The sequence below is a fragment of the Diadema setosum genome, chromosome 8 (genome assembly GCF_964275005.1).
Source record: "Diadema setosum chromosome 8, eeDiaSeto1, whole genome shotgun sequence".
Lineage (NCBI taxonomy): Eukaryota > Metazoa > Echinodermata > Echinoidea > Diadematoida > Diadematidae > Diadema > Diadema setosum.
The window spans coordinates 34,101,978-34,124,492 of NC_092692.1; the positions used below are offsets into that span (position 1 = coordinate 34,101,978).

Consider the following 22,515-nt stretch of genomic DNA (forward strand, 5'->3'; position numbering starts at 1 on the left):
TACCATTAGCTCCAGATCGCAACTTCTAATTAGGGCAGATTTGGACAAGAATGTTAAAAAATGGTTCTTCAGAGCTCCAACTCTGAACAATTTCTGTTGAAATCTATAGACAAGAACACGAGTTCAATCCCTACCGCTCACTGTAGATTTTTGCCGGAGTTTTAACGCCGTGTGTCTTTCATTGTTCTTGCTTCTATCACTTGCAGGATGACGGTTACCATGGAAACTGCCTTACAGATTCTCGCTCTCCTCAACTTGATTGGTATCACATTCCCAGCCGCGGTTCCACCCAGAATCCCCCAATTTCTCACAGACAGACTACATATCTCACCCAAAGTAAGTATACTTTATTCAGTCCACAATATTTTACCGCAATGTTGCTCTCCCTTTTTCCAATCGATCTGGTTGAGACAATTTGTCATATCTTTGAATTCAAGTCACAGTAGTTGTCATCATTTAATTCAAAATACTTAGGCCTATATTTTTTAAAATTTACTTTAATTTCAATTCAATTCAAATATATTCCCACTCTCGACAGAATCACTCTTTGCTGTAATAAAGGAATAATGTAAATGATACCATATTGTGAAGGAACAGACTATATACAACAATAACAAAACATAATGATACATCGTCGTAGTAACGAAACACTATATGATTAAATCACCAAGAAAATCAATGTGTAATGCGTGAAATATGGAGGAACCTACTGGAAAGACGAATAATGATTGTAATTTTGATGAAGCTGTTAAAAGAGCAATCAATGTCATCATCAAAAGGATAATAGATTAAAGCATTTATGACATACGTCTTTGTCGGTTATCTTCATTTCAAAAGTCCATTAAAGAATATTGGAACAGCCCTGATTTGTTGGCTGTTGTAGTCACTGATGCCAATGTTGTTGTTGTTGTTGTTGTTGTTTTGGTTTTTTTTTTTAGAATACGGAAAAAGGCGTGATGGTCCAATGCATTTTCTCGTGATTATAGTCAGGTGATTTCCGTAACGTCTAATGATCTTTGGATGTATCCTCCACAAGAAACCACATGATGTGCTTTGATGTGAGATACTTTCCATTTCAGACACGTATTAACTTATGTATGAAGTGCAGTGATGCTTCTGTTGTCTATATATCCATCTCCTGACTATATGACTTTCTCGTGTATTTCCTATTGCATTACAAAAATGTCTTTCTCTCAAACAATTTCGAATGTCTTATTTTGTTCTGCATATCGCATATTTCTCTGACCGGGTTCAGCTCCTAGTTACTGGAGCATCCAAGAGTTACCTACGGACTCCTGAATCTCTTTCATACCTATTGCCTATACGTACTGATGTTATGGCTTCTCGTATGCTTTTGTTCTCATTGGCTTTTCATCTCGGTTCTTTTCGAGCTTGTTCGATGAACGCATCACTGTCTCGTTTGTTTGTTCTCAATTCTCTTGACCTGAACTGTCAAAATAACCAAGGTGACTGTGAACTACACGGCAGCAGACGATAACACGTAAAGATCCTTTTTCCCCCTCTTCCATTCCCGCCGTCCGCAAGCTGTTATATTTGGTTGTGCGCCAAGACGACCCAACGTATACTCCCGGCTTCTCCGATCCGAAAGGATGTGACCCCGGCCGGCCACGTTTAGTGGGCTAACGAATCACCCGAATAGTACAGCGATGTTCCGGCATTCCTTACTTTCCTGGATTGCGAGAATCCAAAAAAGAGATTATTGGCTCTAAACCAGCTTTTATTTGTCTTGCCAACTGGATAACAGCTGACAGAGGAAATCATTCAGTTCAAAAGCGGGACATGTCTTTCAGCGGGTTATTTGTATTGTTAAAAACACCAGTGATGTGGACAAAAGATGATTAGAAATTATGTTTTTCGCTAGGGTTTTATTACCGTCACCTTATACCATAATAATAATGTATTGATGAAGCGCATCACGTCCCTACTTCCACGGGAGCAAGCATCATCAACTGTCTTTGTACATACCCCTTGCCAAGTAAGCCTAAACATCCGTCGGGGTCTTCATTGTTTCAAAGGGAATGTGTAGATTCAGTGAATGCAGAAAATATATCCAGTAGAAAAAATTAGAGAAGTTTGAGGAAATCTGGACAATCCATTCACAAGTTATTATTAAGTTTGTATGTTTGTTTGTTTTAATTTCATTTCATTTCATTTCATTTCAGTTCAGTTCAGTTTATTTTCATATTTCTCACATATATCACAATAAAGTAGGCTATATAAATACGAAAATTATACAAAACATAAATTAGATGAGACTTCATCGGAATGTACAAAAGTTTGATTTGGTATAAACGCAAGGTCTGTATACATGCGAATTGAACTGTGGTCATGATGCGAAAAAATATGATGGGGCCTGCGTAAAAGCGTTAGCTTGTACAGCCGCAGGTCCCGTGATAAATCAGATTAGGGGAAGTTTAAGATGCAGATGTTTTTAAGACCAACTATAACTGGGGGAACCGATTAAAACAAACAGAACAAAAAAAATCCAATTAGATAAGTGTTACTAAATAAAATATGAATAATTATGCCGTCATCGCTGGATCGAAAGGCAATATCGGTTCATAATGTCACAGTGGTGGAACGAAAAACAGTTGATATGAAGAGAATACCATATAGTTTCTGTTTTCATGATGGAAGAGCACTTGACTTGCCTCGACCGTTTCATAAGGCAAAGGGAATAGTAGGATATGCCTGTCGAGGGACTGCAATTCTCTTTATGCCTTCCGTAACGGTGTATTATTTGTAACATCACGTAGTGTTGAAACCTTCCCATCCATCAAATATGGCACATTAGAAAAAAAAAAGTTAAACTTCATAACTTTTTTGACAGCGTGTCAAAATGTCCTTAAACTTATAATAATTATTTCATAATGATGTAATGATATTATTATGGTCTTTTCTATCCAGGGTAGCCTCTTCAGTGTTGGCACTGCTCTACCAGAGGGCCCTGCCATTATCATTAGGGCTCACACCTGTAAAATAAAATGGAATGTCCCGGACCCCTCCACAAATTCGTACCAAAGATAGCAAAATAAATGAAGAAAAAATAATTAAAAATCATTAATGCGGCTTGGCATAAAACTGAATAGCTGCAGATATTGAGTATGAATTCCTCTACAAACTGCATTTTGGCTTAAAGATGAAAGCTTTTCTCATGGAATTTGAAGGGACTATATTTCATTGGGTGCATGTACGGAAAATAGGTGATTTTTGAGTGAAAAGAACTCGTAGTCTGGCTTTGCGGACCCTTGGAAATTTGATGGATGACAGGGTATAGCTCACTTATCCAGGTTAGTGAAGATGAAACACCTCATTTCTCCCAGCTATTCTACAGAATTTTTTGAATTTTGAATTTTAAGACAGGTCTCTATGGGGAGTTATTTACCCGTGTGAGCCCATTAGCGTAGCGTACGTTGCTAGGACTGGTAGGCCTATTTATACACCTGGATCGAGAAGGAAGAGGGGGACATGATTGATAAAAAAAACATCTCACCGAATGATGTATAGCCAGGTATACCTATAAGCGAAGAAGCGAGATTTTATACTGAAAGAAAAATGGACGAGCGAACTTATAGGCCTATTCACTCTTGCTGGATAAATCAATTTGTCTGTGCCTTTTGTGTGCAAAAAATAGCCTTCATAACATATTCTCATCTCCAAAAACTATTAACGATTTTGCCCCTCCCCCCCCCCCCTCAAAAAAAAAGGAAATTGATGATGAACTTGAGTTATTTCATAAATAGATTGACTGGTGGACGTAACTTTTATATTTTATAGGCCTTATAAAGCTCTATGATTATGAAGTTTCTGCAGCAAGCATATATTTAACGAGTTGAGTTGTGTACGTTTCCATACTCCTCCCCCTTTTTTGTGGGGGGGGGGGGGTGTTGTTTGATATTTGCAAGAGGGAGTGGGTTGAATCACTAGGACGATCATATCATATTTTGCTGGACATCTATTCGCATCTTTCACTCTGTACGGCGGCGTCTGGCGCTCTGCGCGCGCCAGTGGCACGGACATTTCATCGCCCCGATTTGTCCGTCTGCTGCTCGAGTAAAATGCTTATGTCTTTCTTTCCGCTCTCGGCTCGTACCACCCTGGGGATCGAGAACGTACTGCTGTATTAAAATCTGACTGCCGATCGAATGCCGTCTGTAAATCAAAACAAGTTTACATCTTGCTGTCAAGGTGATCATTGCAAGCAGTGAGAGGAACAACACTGTAATCTCTGATAGGACTGTCACAATGATGTGTAATTCAAAACTATCATACAAATCTATAGTGAAAAGGTAGACCTTTGCAGAGTCTTGTTTCATACAGTTGTTCGTAAAGTTACTCATGACTTTACGAATGATTGAAATAAAAAGTGCCAATACGTGTGCCCATTTTTTTCTTACGTTTTGACAAAGTCTGGCTGTATGTCAATATTCATGTACGTTGGGGCAAAAATAGACTTTCAACTAAAAACGTGTGGTAAAATGTAAGAATAAGCATTATCATCTGCAAATTTCACCTTTAGCCATTGAAATTAACAATGATTAGGAAAACCATTTGGCTTGCCATATTTAATGTTCATAAAGTCGTGCGTATCTCTAGGAACAACTTTATGAAACAGGACCCTAGTAGTGTCTTGATGCCATCAGTTTCCTCGGTGCGTCGTTATGCACTGCACAGTGCTAATAATAATATAAGGTGTAGAACAAGTCGTACCTCTAGCTCTGACTCAACACTTACTCACCGTTAATACACTGCAGCAATCATTCAGCGGTGAGCACATGAATGTTCACAGCTTGGCTGGCTGCTTACCGACAGATAACAAGCTAGGAAGGGGGAGGAATTAAACTAGAGGGATATACAGAGTAATAAGCAAGCCAAAACTGCTGCACGGACAAACGCACCTGCACAGTTTGTCATGCCAAAGACGTCTGCGCTGATTCAGGTTTTCTGGCGTTCATCAGCTTGCCTCCACTCGTGTAACTTTTGACGAATCTTTGCACATGCTGTGTCGGTGATAATGAAAAGAAGTGTCGAGAGAGACAGGTCATCATAGAGCTACACCAGTTCCATGGACAGACCAAGGAGGTATACATACCTCAATGGGCAGATCATCCCATCTCTAGAATACTACTGCGGCACATAAACACCACCGTCGTAGAATACTGATCTACACAATCATGTTAAAAGTTCGAATCATTTTTCTTTTCGTCTATGTAATGTCTGTCTGCAGACAACTTGCACTTTGTGTATTTTTCCTGTTTGTCTTCATGAAAAATATTGATAATAATATCATAATGATGTTGATGATGATAGTAGTAGTAGTAGTAGTAGTAGTAATAATGATAATAATAATAATAATAATAATAATAATAATAATAATAATAATAATAATAATAATAGATTATTATTATTATTATTATTATTATTATTATTATTATTATTATTATTATTATTATTATTATTATTATTATTATTATTATTATTATTATCATCAATATCATCATTATTATCATTATTATCAGTTGCAACACTTATTGCAACAGATAGTGTATCATTGCAAGAAACATTTGACAAACTGATTAGAGATAGTGAAATAGATTTTATCATATTCGACATAGTTATGAATCATATCAACCAACAAGTAAACAAATACGAATACTTGATCACTGTTTACTGCAGGTCAGTCCATGCATGTAGGCTGGGTATACATACTCTGAAAATTAATTCACTACGAGTCATTAGCTTCTTTAGAATATGAATTGCTGTATTCCCTATAACCAAGGAGGTACGAGAGAACCTTCAATTCGGTACTAGTATTTAAACGGCTGAACGTAGGTTAATCTGGCCTGATATCTCATGGTCACCTAACCATCGTCATCAGCTATTAATCAGTAGAATCAATTCCATATCTTTCTCTTTCTCTCTGTGCTTCCATGTGGTCGCCAACTAATCCGCAAGACTTCAAAAATGTCACGGGATTCGCGTGGGTGTCTCGCAAAAATATTTGTCGCATTCTCACATACGAAACTTAAAAATAAACTCGCCTCAAAAAGCACACACACACCGAAAACTTTCCGGGGGTGATAACATCGACCAACATTCGTTCATTCTTCCGGAGGGGGTTAGAAGTAAAAGCCATGAGCAGAGTCACCGGGGGCTCTTCTGGATATCTGTTTTAGATCGTATTTTGGTCCCGTATCGATGTCAGTCTACAGGGGCAAACAAACTTTATCTTCAGCCAACACTAGGGGGAAATTCAGCAAATTACAAATCGGAATTCTCGTTTGGCTGGCCGTTTCTCGAAATAGACTTTCATGGCATGATTGTGGTATACATGACAAAAGCAGAAGAGTATGGATCATTCTCTGTTTTCTTTTTTTTTTTTGCCTCTAATTCTTCTTTCTTTCAGAGATTAGTGAAAGTGGAGCACTAAGTATAGTAATTATGCCAATATTTTATCCCTTATTGTTTGTTTAGTTGTTCTGTATTTCTTACAGTTTAATCCATACTCAGTTAAAATATGATTATGAAGTTTGAAAGAATATATGTCAGCGTGCTGGAACATTTTTTTCGATAATTCGATAACCACTAATACGTTGGCAGACTAACTTAAACAATACTTTCCATCTTCCAAAGTACGAAGCTTTTTTTTTTTTTTTTTTTTTTTTTTTTGATCGAGGACTTTCATTGAGGTTTGGGTATCAAAAATCAGAACTTTTTAAAGGGAAGTTCAGACTTTATTACACTGGGTGGGTAACGAATGTGTAATATCAATAATTTCCACAAGATGTCGGTCACACTGAAGCTCACTGATAGCAATACTCGAGGTCAAGTATTTCATAATATTTTTTTGTTATGTTTTCCTATTTGTATCTTTTATATCTTTTTTTATTATTTCTCATTGTCTTTCTGGACCCCAAAGAAGAGTAGCTATGCCAAGTATAGAGGAACAGATGAAAGGGAACTATACCTTCTTTTAACCAGTATATGTTTTAGATATGTCACACCCGTATCTTGCTCTGTTGTATTCCTCTATGTATTATTTCGACGAAAATGGACCTATGACCAAAGGAACAAACAAAGCAAGCCAACAAAAGGAGGATTGTGTTTTATATTTGCGTTAATGTCGCTGCATTGCGTTTTGCGAAATGGAACTCTTTGCAGTTAACCAATGTATCATTAAAACAACTGTACCACCAACCACTGTGATTCCACGACACGGGCCACCGTCGAAGACCAAGTCTTGTTTCACTTGTCACGGATCCACCAACTATCTCGAACGATGAGATTTTAATTCTTCGTCAACAGTTCGGTTAGCTGTCACCACGGTTCGCAGTGTTGTGATAGGACGACACCTTGACCGCGGACCGGTAACTCGTCCCTTTGTCTGGGAGCAGACCTGTCTTTCATCGGGGTGCTTTTTCCGGTCTAATCGGATTCGTTACGCTAACTTCGCAGGTTTCCATCCTTTGCTCATGCGTCTTCCCACGTGTCAGCGGCAAAGTCAAGGGTGTCAACGACGTGCAGTCTTAAAATAGAACGCTCTATAAGCATTGCTAAGTGGTAGCATCAATTGGAAACTGTCTTGGGGGACTGCTTCATCTCACCTGTTGAATCTGATGCAAAAAGCAATTGCTACAAGACACTGCACAAGTGGAGTCTGTTTTGTTGTTGTTATGATGATGGTGATGGTTGTGGTGGCGGTGGTGGCGAAATGTGAACGCTTTTTCGATCATTTGACTTATCAAAATGTTCAATTTATCTACAAAGTCCTGAGAGAATTCTTATGTAAAATGATGACACTGATTTCTTTACTACCAGAGTAGCCTTTCTTCCAGGCCGTCGTGTCGTTACCATTATTTGGTAACCAAACTTTGACATGTACTGACCAACACACCTAGGTCAGGAGAACATTCTGTTGTACAAGAAAGTATGGAAGAGGAACTAAAGCATAACACTCAAACATTCATTCCGTTATTTAAAGGTTACTTCCTCAGAATATTGCCTGCCCAACGTTGAGCTGCGTAGGGAAAATGTTTTTGCGTTTAGTAAATTGAACATATTTTTTTCTAGGTTTAGATTCTCTGGTTTGGTACGCTTAAAACGAGAAAAAGGTACTCATAAAATAATTTCAGTTCGCTTTTTCGTTTCGCTACATGTTTGTCATAAAGAAAACATAACATTTAAATATCATTGTGTGTTTGCAGGAATACAACTACCTCGTACACAATGGGTTCCTCAGACCTAAGGATTATCAATTTACATTCGAACCGGAAGAGGATATTACGACGGTTTCGGATGCAATTACAAGATTTCAAGAGTTTTATCGGATACCGATGAACGGTGAGATGGACGAGAGGACGCGGAGTATGATGTGGGAACCGAGATGCGGTTATCCGGATATTGGCGAAGCGATTCACAACGAAACGAACAGCGCGGATTACCCGCACAAGTGGCGGCATCGTCGTCACCATCGAGTTAGGCGGTATGACATCGCAGGAGGGCGCTATAAGTGGGATTCGACGCACATCACCTACAGGTAAGGTCAATGGTACCTGCTTTGCTGTGAAATTCATAACTTTTGCACCGATTGCCCGATTTTCCTCAAACTTTCACTGATGTGTTCTACTAATGTTACTGCTTTCACTCAATCCACATTGCTCTTTGGGTTTGCGTTCCCTTTAAAGGGATGGAGAGTTTTTTGTTGAAATGGGGCTTCAGGTTTCCAATTTTTAAAGAGATACATTGTAATGAGAAATTTCATATGAAATATTAAAGAGCATAAAATTCTAAGAGGATTTTAAAGTTTCATCGATGAAATTCGATTTTGAAATGGCTGAGATACCCAAAAGCAAAGTCTGGTCCTACTTAAAGGTGTGACCCACCTTTTTAGTACAACTGTATTTTACTTCGAATTTTGTTTCTTGTTTTTATATCTCAGCCATTTCAATCCGACTTACATCAAATAACGTTAGAATTCTTCTTGGAATGTATGCTCTTTAATATTTCATAAGCTACATCTGATTATCTCCCAAAAAGTTAAAATCTGAATCCCCCATCTCAACCAAAACTATATCATCCCTTTAATTAACTCACACCTCAGCTTCACGGATGTTTTGTACTAAAACGAAATGATTCACCCCGCACTAGGAGAAAATACCCGTTGTCTACGTTTAAAGGTAACACCCAGTCATTGATGTATATTATACTGTATCGTCGTATGACTCCCGTAAAACCATTATTGTGACATCTTGCCTAGAGTGTCCAAATTGTTGATGATGTTGATGCTGTTGTTGTTGTTGTTGTTGTTGTTGTTGTTGTTGTTGTTGCTGCTGCTGCTGCTGCTGCTGCTGCTGCTGCTGCTGCTGCTGCTGCTGTTTCTGTTGTTGTCGCTTTTGTGAATGTAATTTGAAAGAGCCTTTTTTTTCCGGTAACTTGCATTAAAAACTGATGTCCTTCTCAGATGGTTGTTGCGCTGGTAAGAAATCACATCAGTATGAAATAGAGAGGTATAAAGGTATCCCCCGGGAAGCATTTTGACATTGCGATCACTTAGTCAACTTGTTTCGAAATCCCGGAGCTGCAATATGTCATCACTGTTTGTGTTCTTATCGAGGTAATGGAATACATGAGAGGTTTAATGTGACACCGATTGGGGCGTATTAAAAGATGACAACCTGAATCAAACTTTTTTTCTAAACTACGGTCCCCAGAGAGAACGATTAGTTTCGATTCATGTCAAATGATTTGAAACAAGCCGAGGTGTCCCAGATCATTCAATGTTGGTGGTGGTGGTTGTAGTGGTAGTTGAGATGGGGTGTGTGTGTCTCTCTGTTGTGTGTGTGTGTGGGGGGGGGGGGGGCAGAGAACACGCAAGAAATGGATAACGTATCCTATACAATTTTGCCCCTGTGCATGTTGCAAACTGAAAAAAAAAAAAACGGTTCTCCGTTTATTTGTTGGTGTATTTTCTGAAAGCAAGCGATACAAAAAGAGCAATGAAGGCTTTCGTTTATCCATTTATCACTGGGCATATTGTGTATGACAGCCAGCGTATATAATAATGGATGTTTCCGCTATTCTCTCGCGCTATGCGCTACACGATTATTACTATAATTACTGTCTTTTTTTGTTGGTCCTGAAAGATAATGTAGAAGAGAGATTTGTATTTCTCCTTCTATTATTGGAAAGAGTACCTGCCAGAGCTAAGATATCGATACGTCTGTTATTTTCACTCGTCGTCTGTAAAGCTACAGAGAATTCACCGGGGTTTTAGTTCGCCGTCCATGTTTAGACGAATCCTCGGAATAAGACGGACACTATGAAGGTGATAAGCTCGGCCATGAGACGAGTGGTCAACCATGACATTATCGCGCCAAGGTGTGATGTGACGTCACGCGTCTCCGTGTCTGTTATTCCCAGGTCCGTTGTTATTCCCAGGTCCGTATGAGTGTCTCGACAAGTCGGGAAACACTTTGTTTTGACTTTTTTATTCAGAACTTGAAGTGTGATTTAGTTTGATTCAATACCGTAAATGCTGACTTTAACAACTTTCCATGTGATTTCGCCGAGGAACTAGTAACAACTGTTACGAATCCCTGTAGTTTTATGATCCCTTCGTTTGGTTGATTACAAGCATTGAATTCAAATACACCTATGTGATTGAAAATAGCAGAAAACACGAGGCAGAGTCTACAGGTCTAGTTTCTAGCGCATTCATTTCATTTCGGTTCTTCTCGTTTCCTGTCGTTTCTTTTGTTCAGTCGTAATAAACGGAAATGATCTTATAATGCAACGAGGCCACAAAACCTGAGTAAAGGATTGGTTTTCTGATCTGTTAGATGATAAGAATGGAACGATATCCCATACCTCTTAATACAGCAATAGAGTCACATCCCCACGTAAGCGAGACATGTGTACACGTCTCCTTCTTAACCGATTCGCACAATGTGTGTGCTTGCAATAAGCAATATTATTCAATTCAATTCAAACTTTTATTTTCACTTCTTTGAACAGAATATACCAAAAATATGTAAAATTTGACATGCATTTTAAGGAATGAGAAAGATACACAGGTAGCAAGGAATAACATGTTCATGTCTGTAGTCATTACAATGGTTTTTGATAGTCAACAGATGGCAGCTAAATGACCACAGATCATACTTGTGAATGTGTAACAGTTTAGTTAATGTGAGGCAAATAAATCAACGTTCCTCATTTGATCTCATCATTGGGTCTCATCTTGGTGATTATTGTTAGCAAAACGATTATGTCCATTCTCATCTTTGATAAAATCTTTGTGCTCTCTGACCTCGTGACCTTTTGAGGGGAAAGGGGTTAATGGGGGAAGCGGTGTGAGGTTTCCACGAAATTCTAGTTGAAAATCAAGGGAATATCACTCCTTCGTGACGTGTGGTAAACCACGACTATCAATCTCACCCCTGCAATCCAGTGAGAGAGGAAAGTTTTGATTGTATTCTGTGGTATCGTTGGTTTGGGTTGTTTCTTGATCTCTTCAGGAGATTCAGCGACTTGTGTTAACTCTCTTTGTGCCACGTAAATTACGTGTCCATAGATTTGTGTGTGAAATTTGTGCACATTTGTTTCACTGGCACATAAAGGGTTAAAGGCCTTACGTGCCTTGGCTGTCTCGATAACTTTTGTGGGCGGTGCACAATGGGGTGAATGTATCTACGAAAACAAGTTATCCAAACATCTGTGGTCACTTTCCTGGCACTGTTGACCATTAAAAGCCATTAAGGTATAACTTTAAAAACTGGATTGGGTTTGCCTGTTAGAACCTTGATGGATTTACTGGCTAATTCATGTCTGCACACATTTAGATTGTAATAAATGATCACGAGTGCAATAATTATCTAATAACAGAACAATGAATATACCACAAGAAGGCCATTGTACAGACATGAATAAACCGTGAAAGGACTATAAAACAACCGAGTGTAGACCTCAATTTGACCTGAAAAAGACGATGATTGGACGAATTTTAGACTATGCATGAATTATATGAAATAAATGTGTAATGAAAAGACCACAAGTTCAGAAGGAATGAGCCAGTATGGGTATCGAGTTTATTACCACGAAATTTTCATCGGTGGAGAATGAGTTATAACATACTGTAATGTGCATGATCAAAAAGTGAACCATGAACAGACCACAGTAGTGCCCTCGATTCATTTTGATACATACATAGAAGCTTAGACAAGCAATGGTTGGACCAAGAATGGACCAGAAAGGCTCCAGTGCCCTGTTTCATAAAGCTGTTCGTAAAGTTACGAACAACTTACGAGCGACTGGTGATCAGTTCTGATGTGCTATACTTATCAGAATTTCCATAATCCAGCACAAGAACTGATCACCAGTAAGGTTGCTCGTAAGTCGTTCGTAACTTTCCGAACAGCTTTATCAAACACCCCAGGTGTACCAGGAATAAATGGATATAGACATAAAGTACTAGTGATTAATTCTCGCTGGTGGGACTTTTCCGCATCCTCCCCCTCCTCCCCTTGCTACTTAGGAAGTACTTCAAAGAGACATTGGTTGTGTAGTGCATGAAAGAATAAGTATACAACAGTATCTGATCAGCGAAGATTTTAGCAAAATCGGACCAAAATCAACCTAAGACAAATCCTCTCCCTGAAAAAAAAAAACACAAAACAAAACAAAAACAAAAACAAAGATGAGACATTTGACAAGTAACCAAAAATGCCACGAGCATTCCTCAGGTATGTCTCGTGTCAATCACTCTAAAGGGGAAGTAGGTCCGCCACTGTTTGTAACCCGGAGCCAGCGACTTTCTGTCCCTGAAAGACGAAGAGAAATATGAGAATACAGTGTCTTCCATTTTGAATACTGATATGATGATATTAATGATTTACAGTCTGGTATGACGTTGATGATGAACCTACATCTATGACGACGTCAAAAATGAATTTTATCGCAACGTCTTTGCCTCACGATGGCGGGAGTGATATTTTACTTCGTCGCTTTCGACTACTACCCGCGACTCGCATGGAGCTAACAGACCTCTGCATGCCATATTGATTTCCTGTCCATAGTTTGTCTGTGGAATTTGTGCACATTCGATTCATTGGTACCGAAAGGGTTAATGAATGTATAGCGAGGTATTTTGTTCAGCTCTTCTCGGCCCGTCGCATGACAGAAACAAATACACTAACAGTCAAGGGATGGGAGGCAGAAGTTCAAGAACTCAGGTCGAGAAAGATGGTGACAGTATGACGTCATAAGTGCCATTAATCACTGCGACTAGCCGCACGCTCTCTCATGGGGGCGTTCCGTCGGTTCGACGTCCCTGAAAGGAGCCCCTAGACCGCCCCCTGCACGCTATACAACATTCACTAGGTCGTCGCGCCGCCGCGACGGTTCTAAGTGTGAACGACGCATTCCACGCTCCTCGGAAACGTCTCTCACATAAATTCATTAACTCTTAAAGGAAATTGTACTTTTTCAGAATATCTTAAGTAAAATTGACGAAATTCAAGAGCAATGGGATAGGTAGGGTCTATGACGTATTGGAACATCTGCCGGGAAAGTTGCTATACCGTTTGCACATCAACTCTTCACCACGATTGACATATTTCCAAAGTGAACAACGTTCACAGGGCATTGACGATACAGGTATTCACTACATATCGTGTAATAGGAATGAAGAATTACGAATGAAATTTCAAATGCCTGGAAGTGAAATACATAGTAATATCATAATGGTAATATATGATACATATTAAATAAATGTCTGGAGGTGCATAACAATAATGGTATCAGTAATACATAGCTGTATGTCATTGACCCACTTCATACGAAACGCCGTAATCTTCGTATACTTGCAACAAGACTCAAAAGTTTAATTAAATGTATTTTTTATGATATTACTTTAAGACCTTAAGCTTGGGATTTATTTTTACCGCAACATTTGACCATTCTAGGCTCCATTCAATTTTGCAGACAAAAAAGAAAGTGCGTAGATTATTTTGACAACAAAAGTTGAAGAATAATGTTCAGGTAGGTCTATGTGTGTGATTTTAAGGGCATTCCCCTCCTAAGCCAGTCTGCCACGCACCGTCTGTTTTGGGGCGACAAAAAGTTGTTGGTGGGATGACATATCTCTGTAGTTATTTATCTTTTTTCTCGTGGGAGCTCACAGCTCGCTACCCATGAACTTTAAGTGAGCTGCTGTACGGCTTCCTGAATGTACCTGAGTGGGTAAGCCTCGGGGAGGGTGAAGGTACGTGAGCTGGTGTAAGTAGAGAGGTGGAATAGCCTCTTCCACCTTCCTGTTTGAAAACTCCAGTATTTTCCCCTTTATGATTTGTTTAGAACAGTTATGGAATATGTATGAATGACAGAATGGCACGGTAATCATACTTTTACAGAAATTCTAATAATGATCATGTTTATCTATTTCATTCATAGGGCCCACGCTAATTTAATATCATCATCACTTTGGACATTCCGACACGGAGTTTTTTTCTTTTGAAAAGAAAGCAGAATAAAACAAACAAACGTCGACGAATGGTCGGACACCTCTAGAGTTGAAAAAGAAGAAGAAGAAGAAGAAAGAGAAGAAGAAGAAGAAGAAGAAGAAGAAGAATTCCATCTTGGGGTTAACGACCAGAGTATTATATCCAAAACCTACAGAGGTTTTGCATCCACTCTGATATGAAATAATTCTTCTCACTTCAGTTGTTGTTGTTGTTGTTGTTGTTTGTTTTTGTTGTTGTCGTCATTGTTGCTGTTGTTGTTGTTGTTGTTGTTGTTGTCGTCGTCGTCGTTGTTGCTGTTGCTGCTGTTGCTTTATGCTAATATGTCCAAGAGGCCTGCAAGTCATGCAAGTGGAAGAAAAAAAACAAAACCGAATATACTGGATATGGTCACAGGTGTGATGTGTGTGGGATACTCGCAGAAAAGAAAAAGTACACAACATAATGTGACACTGCCTTTCCTGAACTTTAATGACAGTTGAACAACAACAATAACAAAAATGGATTCCGAGAAAGAATCTTTGTTTGTTTGTTTTTTTTATTTGTTTGGGGTTTTTTTTTCTTTCTTTCTTTTGGCTCTTACGTGCATCGAAAAAAGGGAACACATTAATCTCGCTTCAACAAGACAAGTGAGACACTGTGTGTGTCTCTGTCAGATCTTGTCTTCTTTTTTTTAAACTGAGAACACGTGTGTCTAGTTTGTTCTTGATCTCCCCGGATGAATTGGGATTTTCCCTCAAATGAAAACCACATTTTCCTTTCATATCGCGTCACCTCCTCATCCTAATAATACACACCAGCCCCTTCTCCTTTTCATGAATGAACACGTACTTCGAGAAACGCTCGCATGTAACCTTTGTTGGTGGTATACTACGCATTGGGATCTTGAAGGAGGGCTGATATTTGGATAAAAATAGGTGACAAGCAATATCAAGGTCAATTCTAAGAAAGCTAGATCTCTCTCAAGATAACCATGGATGTGTGTAAAGAAGAGAAGAATCCAATCACAGACTATGTCTTGGAAATTTTCATGATCTGCGTACTGGTCATACCCGTCGAGTTTATAAGAGGACGTCAAACAGAAATGTAAGAATCCGAGAGAAAACGTGATGACATTTTATCTTACTCAACACAGCATCAACAGATCTGTGATAATGATCTCTGAACTTATCTTGAAAATGACACAAAAATTAAAGTCCAGTAACCTGCATTTTTAATACAGCTACTTAAAGGGCTAGATATATCTGTGGTACGCAATCCTAAATATGAGTCTCATGTGCAACAGCACGACCAAAGCTCAAGGGAATAAAATAATCTTGTGCAGTCAGTCGACGAATGATACTGACCTTTTAAGAATTTTCTTCAGCGGGAGAAGTGGCCATTCACACATCAAATAAACGTCGATGTTGTCATCCAAAGCGTTCCGCTTGGTATCATAATCCGAATCTACCCAGAAGAATGCAGAGAAATCTCGCATCCGCACACTTCCCTTTGAGCAACTGAATCGGGGGATACTATAGCGCAGGATTTTTAAGGCCAAGTCGCGCTTCCAAAGCTCAGGCTTTGATTACTGTCAAAGAAGCATTAGTATTAAAGAAGCCATTATTATGGGTGTTATCGTTGTTGTTTTTAATAATTATTACTGTGATTTTGATGACGATGATTATTTCATTTGTTTACTTATTTGTTTAGCACCTTATTTATTTAACGGTATTAACTGTGTATGTATTTATTTATTTATATATTCATTCATTTCTATCTATTCATTTGTTAATTCATCTATCTATTCATTTCTAGTTGTATTTATTTATTTATCTTTTTATTTATTCATTTATTTACGTATGCATTCTTTATACAACCGCGTAGTCTCTTCAGCACACAAAACTTCATTTACAAGAGAATGCTGTTTTACTTCAAACAATTTAAAGACAGTTTTTTACCATTTAAAAACTATTTTTGAACATTGAACGTCCACATGCAGCATAATAATACAATACAAAATAGTAGGAAAATACAGTATTGAATGAAAGTGGCGTGGTGTGTCTGTTTGTTTGTCTGTGTGTCTTCTTTAAAGCACGAGGATAGTAACAGGGGAAAACATGCATATTTTAAAACGTGCATTTGTTCTGCAGAACCTTGTATCTGGTCTGCAGTCATTTTTCTGAGCCTACTCCTTTGCTGAAAGCTGCTATTGTTGTTGCCATTTTTGACATTTGCGCACTTTTTGAAGGTTGTTTTGTAGACTTATGTGATCAATCGACAACTGCGAGAACAAGGATCGCCATAGATTACTCGTAATACCTCATTAATCTTTATGCCCGCCCCCACAAAATTCCATATTCAGTCAACAACAACAACATAAAGATCTACGTAATCTACGAATCGATGAATGCTTCTGTTGTCACTGTAATCGGTGCCTATAAGGGATTGCCCTCAAGGGGGCGTGATTTGTTTTTTGTTTTTTGGTTTTTTTTTGTACAACTGACCACGGATGAGTACAACAAAGTACATACATTGTACTTTTTTAGGAGTTGACGATAATTAGGGGTGCGGCGTTATTACAATAACTGGATGTGGCTAGATTATAACTGGATCGTGCGGCAACACACAAAAACCGCAAACTACAATTACCTCCTCCTGACAAGGCGTACTATTATCGAAGTGGGCGTTTCATCATGCAGGGAAGTGCCAGTCAGGGGTGCCAGTAAATTATTGGTACATTTTAACCAGTGTAATGTCGAATGATGCTCATGAAGATTTTGTCAATTGGACAGTTGATATTATACGTGGCATATTACTCTCCCACTATTCTGCATTTTTACCATGTTGGTATGCTACTCCCTTCAAAATAAAATCATTATTGTTGTGTTTTTTTTTGGGGGGGGGGGGGATGGGGGTTGGCAATTTGTGTCAAGTACTCTCTAAAAAAAAATCGAGTGAAAATATTCACTCTTAAAGGAGTGAATACAAAAAAAAAAGTGAATTTAGAGTGAATGTGGAGTGAATTTAGAGTAAAAATTTTAATTGAACACTAGAAATATCGTGCTGATTAAAAAGATGGACAAATTAGCCCATCCCCCCCCCCAAAAAAAAAAATGTCTGTAACATTGGTTTCGATTGTTTTCCTTTCATCGCTTAGATATTTTAACAAGTAACAACACTCCACAAACGAGAAACTGTGAAACAAGGGCATCAACTCTTCTTTGTCTTGCAAAACACTGTCACTTTGATAGTATAGCGCCACCAATTTCTCAACTGTCATCCTCGAACTGGATTTCCGCCACACGCAATTCTTTCGTTAACATGAACTGACCTAGTTTTTATTGTGGTCCTGTCAGGAATCTGGTGTCAAAATATGTCTTCACTTCGAAGAAAAAACTTCTCTCACGCAACAAGGAAAACGAAATCAATATCACCCACGGGGATCCTCAAATGTGATTTAGTGCCTGTCAGTCTTTTACAGTGATACTTTGAGGGTGGAAAAAAAAGAATAAGAAAATCTGCTGATATTTGAAGACATCGCATTCAATCTCCGTTCCTCTTGCAAACAGGCACAGTTATTAAATCTGATTCATTGCTTCTTTTTTTTTTTTTTTGGAAACATAATCTCGGGCATAGATGACACCGATAATCGCATTTGCGCCCCGGCCGCTGACCCCCGTGAACTTTGACCCCTAAGGCGTACCATTCTGTTGTGGGGAACCAGTGTATAACTTGTGATCTTGAATTTCCAGCCATCGGGTGTAAATTGCCTGATTCCCCGGTAAAGACAGAGATATGAAGTAAAGAGTACGAGAAGCGAGATCCGATACAATACAAGCAAATGACTAAAGGTATTTATTTGCCATTTGCAGATGAAACAAAAACTCAGCATTAGTGCTTTAATATAGTTATAAAATGCGAGTTAGGGATAGAAACAAGCACTGTAAAAATCTGAATCAGTAAATTCCATGTTCAGTATTGTTAAATATGCAAAATATGAACAATAGTTATGATAAAAATGTGTCCAGACTAAACCATCTACAGTTACGGTTCATTTAGAGAAAAAAAAAATGAATTCTGATATCTCCTTTGGGCTTTATTGCTAAATTTTTGTCTTGTAGAATGTTTTGTGGTACAACAGACCGACGCATATGCATTAAATGGAGTATCTAGAACACTTTTTAAATCACTGCTCCCAAAAGTAAACTGGACCTTTAAAGAAAGCCATACAGGGTGACGCGGGATAGAGAGGGAGAGAGGGAGAGCTGTTACTATAGAGGCAAAATAGCCAATCATAGACCTATTATCTGAAAACAGGTGGTCCTTTAGTGGTAGTAGTAACAATGATGACGACGATAAGAATTATTCCCGGAATTATGATTTTATTTCCATAACTATCATCATTATCATTGGTTCTTATTGATCATAATACTTATCGGGCGTGAAACACTTTCATGGGGAAGTATAGTCCGACTATCATCACATGGACATTATTTTCATCGTTGTCAATCACTGCTTTATATTTTGCGTGAACAAACTCTGAGAAGTCTTTTTTTTTCGATGTTCTTGTTCAGGAACGGCAGCCATCCGTCTTGTCATAATCTAACAATAAACTTTCGGCAAGCAGTTGGCAAGGAGAAAAGACATAACAAGGATATACGTATGATCAGCAAGATGCCAAAATGCATTTGATCTTTCTGTTTATTTTAGCTGATACAGCATATAAATGAATTCAAACATATCTATACTCTTCCCGCATGTCACCCTTAACCAATGTTTAGGAATTTCTTCATTCTTCCCTTTTCTCACGTTGTGTCATGATGCTTTTGGAGGAGGGACGTCCCGCGCTTGTTAACGGAGTGAAACTAATGTCGCCTGACACTTTATCGACGAAGAATCACGTGCAACTGATTTCTCTACATACTACAAAATACACATGTTTGCGTTCATGGCTTTGTCAGCACGCTCGAAACGGTGTTTATTCGTGGAGAGGCCCAGGGACAGTCGCAGAAATTGAGAAGACAAATCGTGAAATTCGCTGTGTGACGTCGATTACCTTTACCCGCTCTCGTCATGTCCTCGCAGGAGAGCATTCTAACCCCTGACCCCAGGCGGTCGGGGAGGCAAGTTGGCTAGGAGTCGGTAGGATTCAAGCCCCGAGGCCTGTTGGAAATGTTTGCTGGATTATAATGAATCGTTTGGATAGCTAAAATAGCTTATAATCTGTTTGCAAATAGTTCCATAAGTTTCTTTTAATGGCTCTGCATTTTAACTTTGGCATGAATCTGGGACCACTACATCGAGTTGACTCCTCGAAGAACCATGACAATTGAGCGCTTGGTTCATGATTGGTTTGTGAAATGACAATTTCAGCTCTGACATAAGTTCCCTAATAAATGAAAGTCAAACCATCGTTCCGTGAACTAGTTGGATCAAGTCGCATCTTCCTATCTTTTTTTAGAAGAAAAATAAAATCTCTTTAATTTATTCGCTTATTAATTGTTTCTGATTTTTAAAGGAGTGGTAGCAATGCACATACGTTATCAGAGGAATGGGTTCTTTACTGCAGTTCTCTGTATTAAACGTAAAGCTGATACAATATATGTGTATTTCTATAACGTTAGCACTGTAATACTTTGATATATTCAACTGTTTGCGGCCAGGCGTGTCTCGGGGAATCTCGCGAGAGACGAGAAACATTCCAACGAAACGTCACAATCGTTTGAGAATGACGCAGGGGATGGATAATGTTGCGTATGACAAACTGGCATTCCTTCATTTTGATTTCTACCTGTCTCCTCTGCTTGAAGCCTCAGAAATCTACACCTCACTCGCTCCAGAATCAATGTTCAAGAGGAATAAAGTTTTTTTTTTTTCTCTCTCTAAACTTTATGTTAATATACCCTCTGTATCGCACGAATTTGGGAAGAATTCATATGGATGTTTTTAATCAGAGGATGCCAGCCCGAACCCAGTTCGTGCCACGCTCGAGGCAAGGAGCATGGATTTGTTTCTTGATGTCATGCAGGTCGGCAGGGAAATGAAAAGCCACGATCCCCAAGAGAAAGGTGTTCTCTTACTTTAGTTCTCTTACTTTAGTTGTATGATGGTGAATTTCTAAGAAGAGCTTCAGCCAAGAGTTTACATTATGCTAGATAAATAATGAAAACAAAAATCCAGACACATTAATCTTACAAATTGACTCGCCGCAAATACACAAACTCACACACACACACGCACACACGCACACACACACACACACACACACACACACACACACACACACACACACACACACACACACACACACACACACACACACACACACACATAACTGGACAAGAAAAACAGGTTAAAAAAAATCCTGCAACCATCCCTCAAGTTCATCCAAGAAGTCATTGACCAGACCCGTCCCCTTTCTCGTCAACAATCTACCCCCACCCCCCGCAACTCAGTCGGCTTCCACAATTTGCCAGCTTCACTTCCTAGAGGAGATTGCGACATAAATGATATTATTAAGTCGTTAATTTCTTCAATTTTCTCCCTCCGGCTAACATAATGCACCTCTCGCTTCGATTCATTAAGCCGTAACCAGCCGTCTTTCCCGCGGCGAGAAAAGTTTGACTGTACTTTAAAACAACGGCCCCACATTGCTGTGATTGTTTCACTTCGTCCCCATCTCGTTCACACCCGTCCTCACCTTCTCCAATTTCTGGTTTCCTTCAAACCGAATCAATGGAAGCAACTCCAGACGCGGTCTACAAGTTATCTAATTAGTCATCCGATTTTCCCATTCATGCCCGAGGATTTTCTTCTGATTGGTTGCGGTCAGAACCAGCTGGTCGTCAGAATTCTTAACCTTTGCGGCGGCAAAGAGTTTTATTCGCGTGCAACTCTTTAACCTTTTAGATTCCAGGGATTTATTCTTGTGGTTTGTTTTCCAGCGAGAAGATCTCATCACTTTACTTCTTTCTTTCTTTACACTGATTTATTAGCTTGTTGAGAAGACGGTGACACTGACCTACAATCAACTTTGAGCTGAGTAGACATTCTTCCCAGTACGACGCCCCCACTCGTTGTACGTGGGATGAGCTCGACCGGAAGTTAACTAAGGATATTGATATTACAAAGGTTTCACTTTTTTGCGAGCCAAAGATACTAAAACAAATCTGGAAAAAACAAAGATTAAAAAAGATACATAAAAAATGAGCCTGTCAATAACGGATTAGGTGTGGTTGATGAGGGTAAATTCCCCTGAAAAATACCCTTCCCTGGTTTTGGAGGCGTGGACGCACTTTCTTTTGATTCAGGGAAATAAGGGGGACTTTATGGACAGGAGAGGGTAGAGAAAAAGAAAGAGCGTTAGCATTCGCTCCGAATAACATTGACCTGGAACAGAATACATTTTGTTTTAGGCAGAGATAGTTCTGAAAGTGTAATTGATGTCAAGTACGTGAGAAGGTGGAAACTAATCTCATTCCGTTTTAACTGATATTAGAGGCCTACGAGCTCTAGATCTGCGACGCTCATATACGGCGCGGCTATTAAATAAAAAGAAAAAATAGAATGCTGTTCCGCACATGCGCGAGACAGCTGTTCACACTGTTCAACCCGGGAGAAGACGTGTCATAAACATTAGTGTCGCAGATCTAAAGCTCGTTAATTACTTATGATGCACCCTCCACATTTTCAACGAGGACGCTAGGGTGACATGACAATGTTTACTTGGAGTTCAGCGATGATTATGAATTTCACCGAGACCACAATGAATGATAAAGGCAAGGTCAAACTCTTTGACATGATTTTGACGAAGGAAATATATAGGGCCTACCCTGGCTTAATCAGTCATTACAATTACCTTTAAAGTTTAGTATTTTATCATTATTACTATCTTTTAACCGTTTTTATCCATGATGTAATTATTATCATCATTATCATTTTATCATATTATTATCATCATAATTAGTATCATCATTATTTTCATGTCGTTCTCATG

General features: G+C 38.9%; 1 protein-coding gene across 1 annotated transcript in view; it reads left to right on the plus strand.

Moving 5' to 3' along the window:
• The first annotated feature begins 207 nt into the window (after nt 1-207).
• The window catches only part of LOC140232022 (collagenase 3-like), a 29,309-nt gene continuing 7,001 nt past the window's right edge, over nt 208-22,515 (plus strand). The window contains exons 1-2 of the mRNA XM_072312173.1: nt 208-336; nt 8,226-8,557. Coding sequence (XP_072168274.1) covers nt 208-336; nt 8,226-8,557 — 461 coding nt within the window. The remainder of the gene's footprint in view (nt 337-8,225; nt 8,558-22,515) is intronic.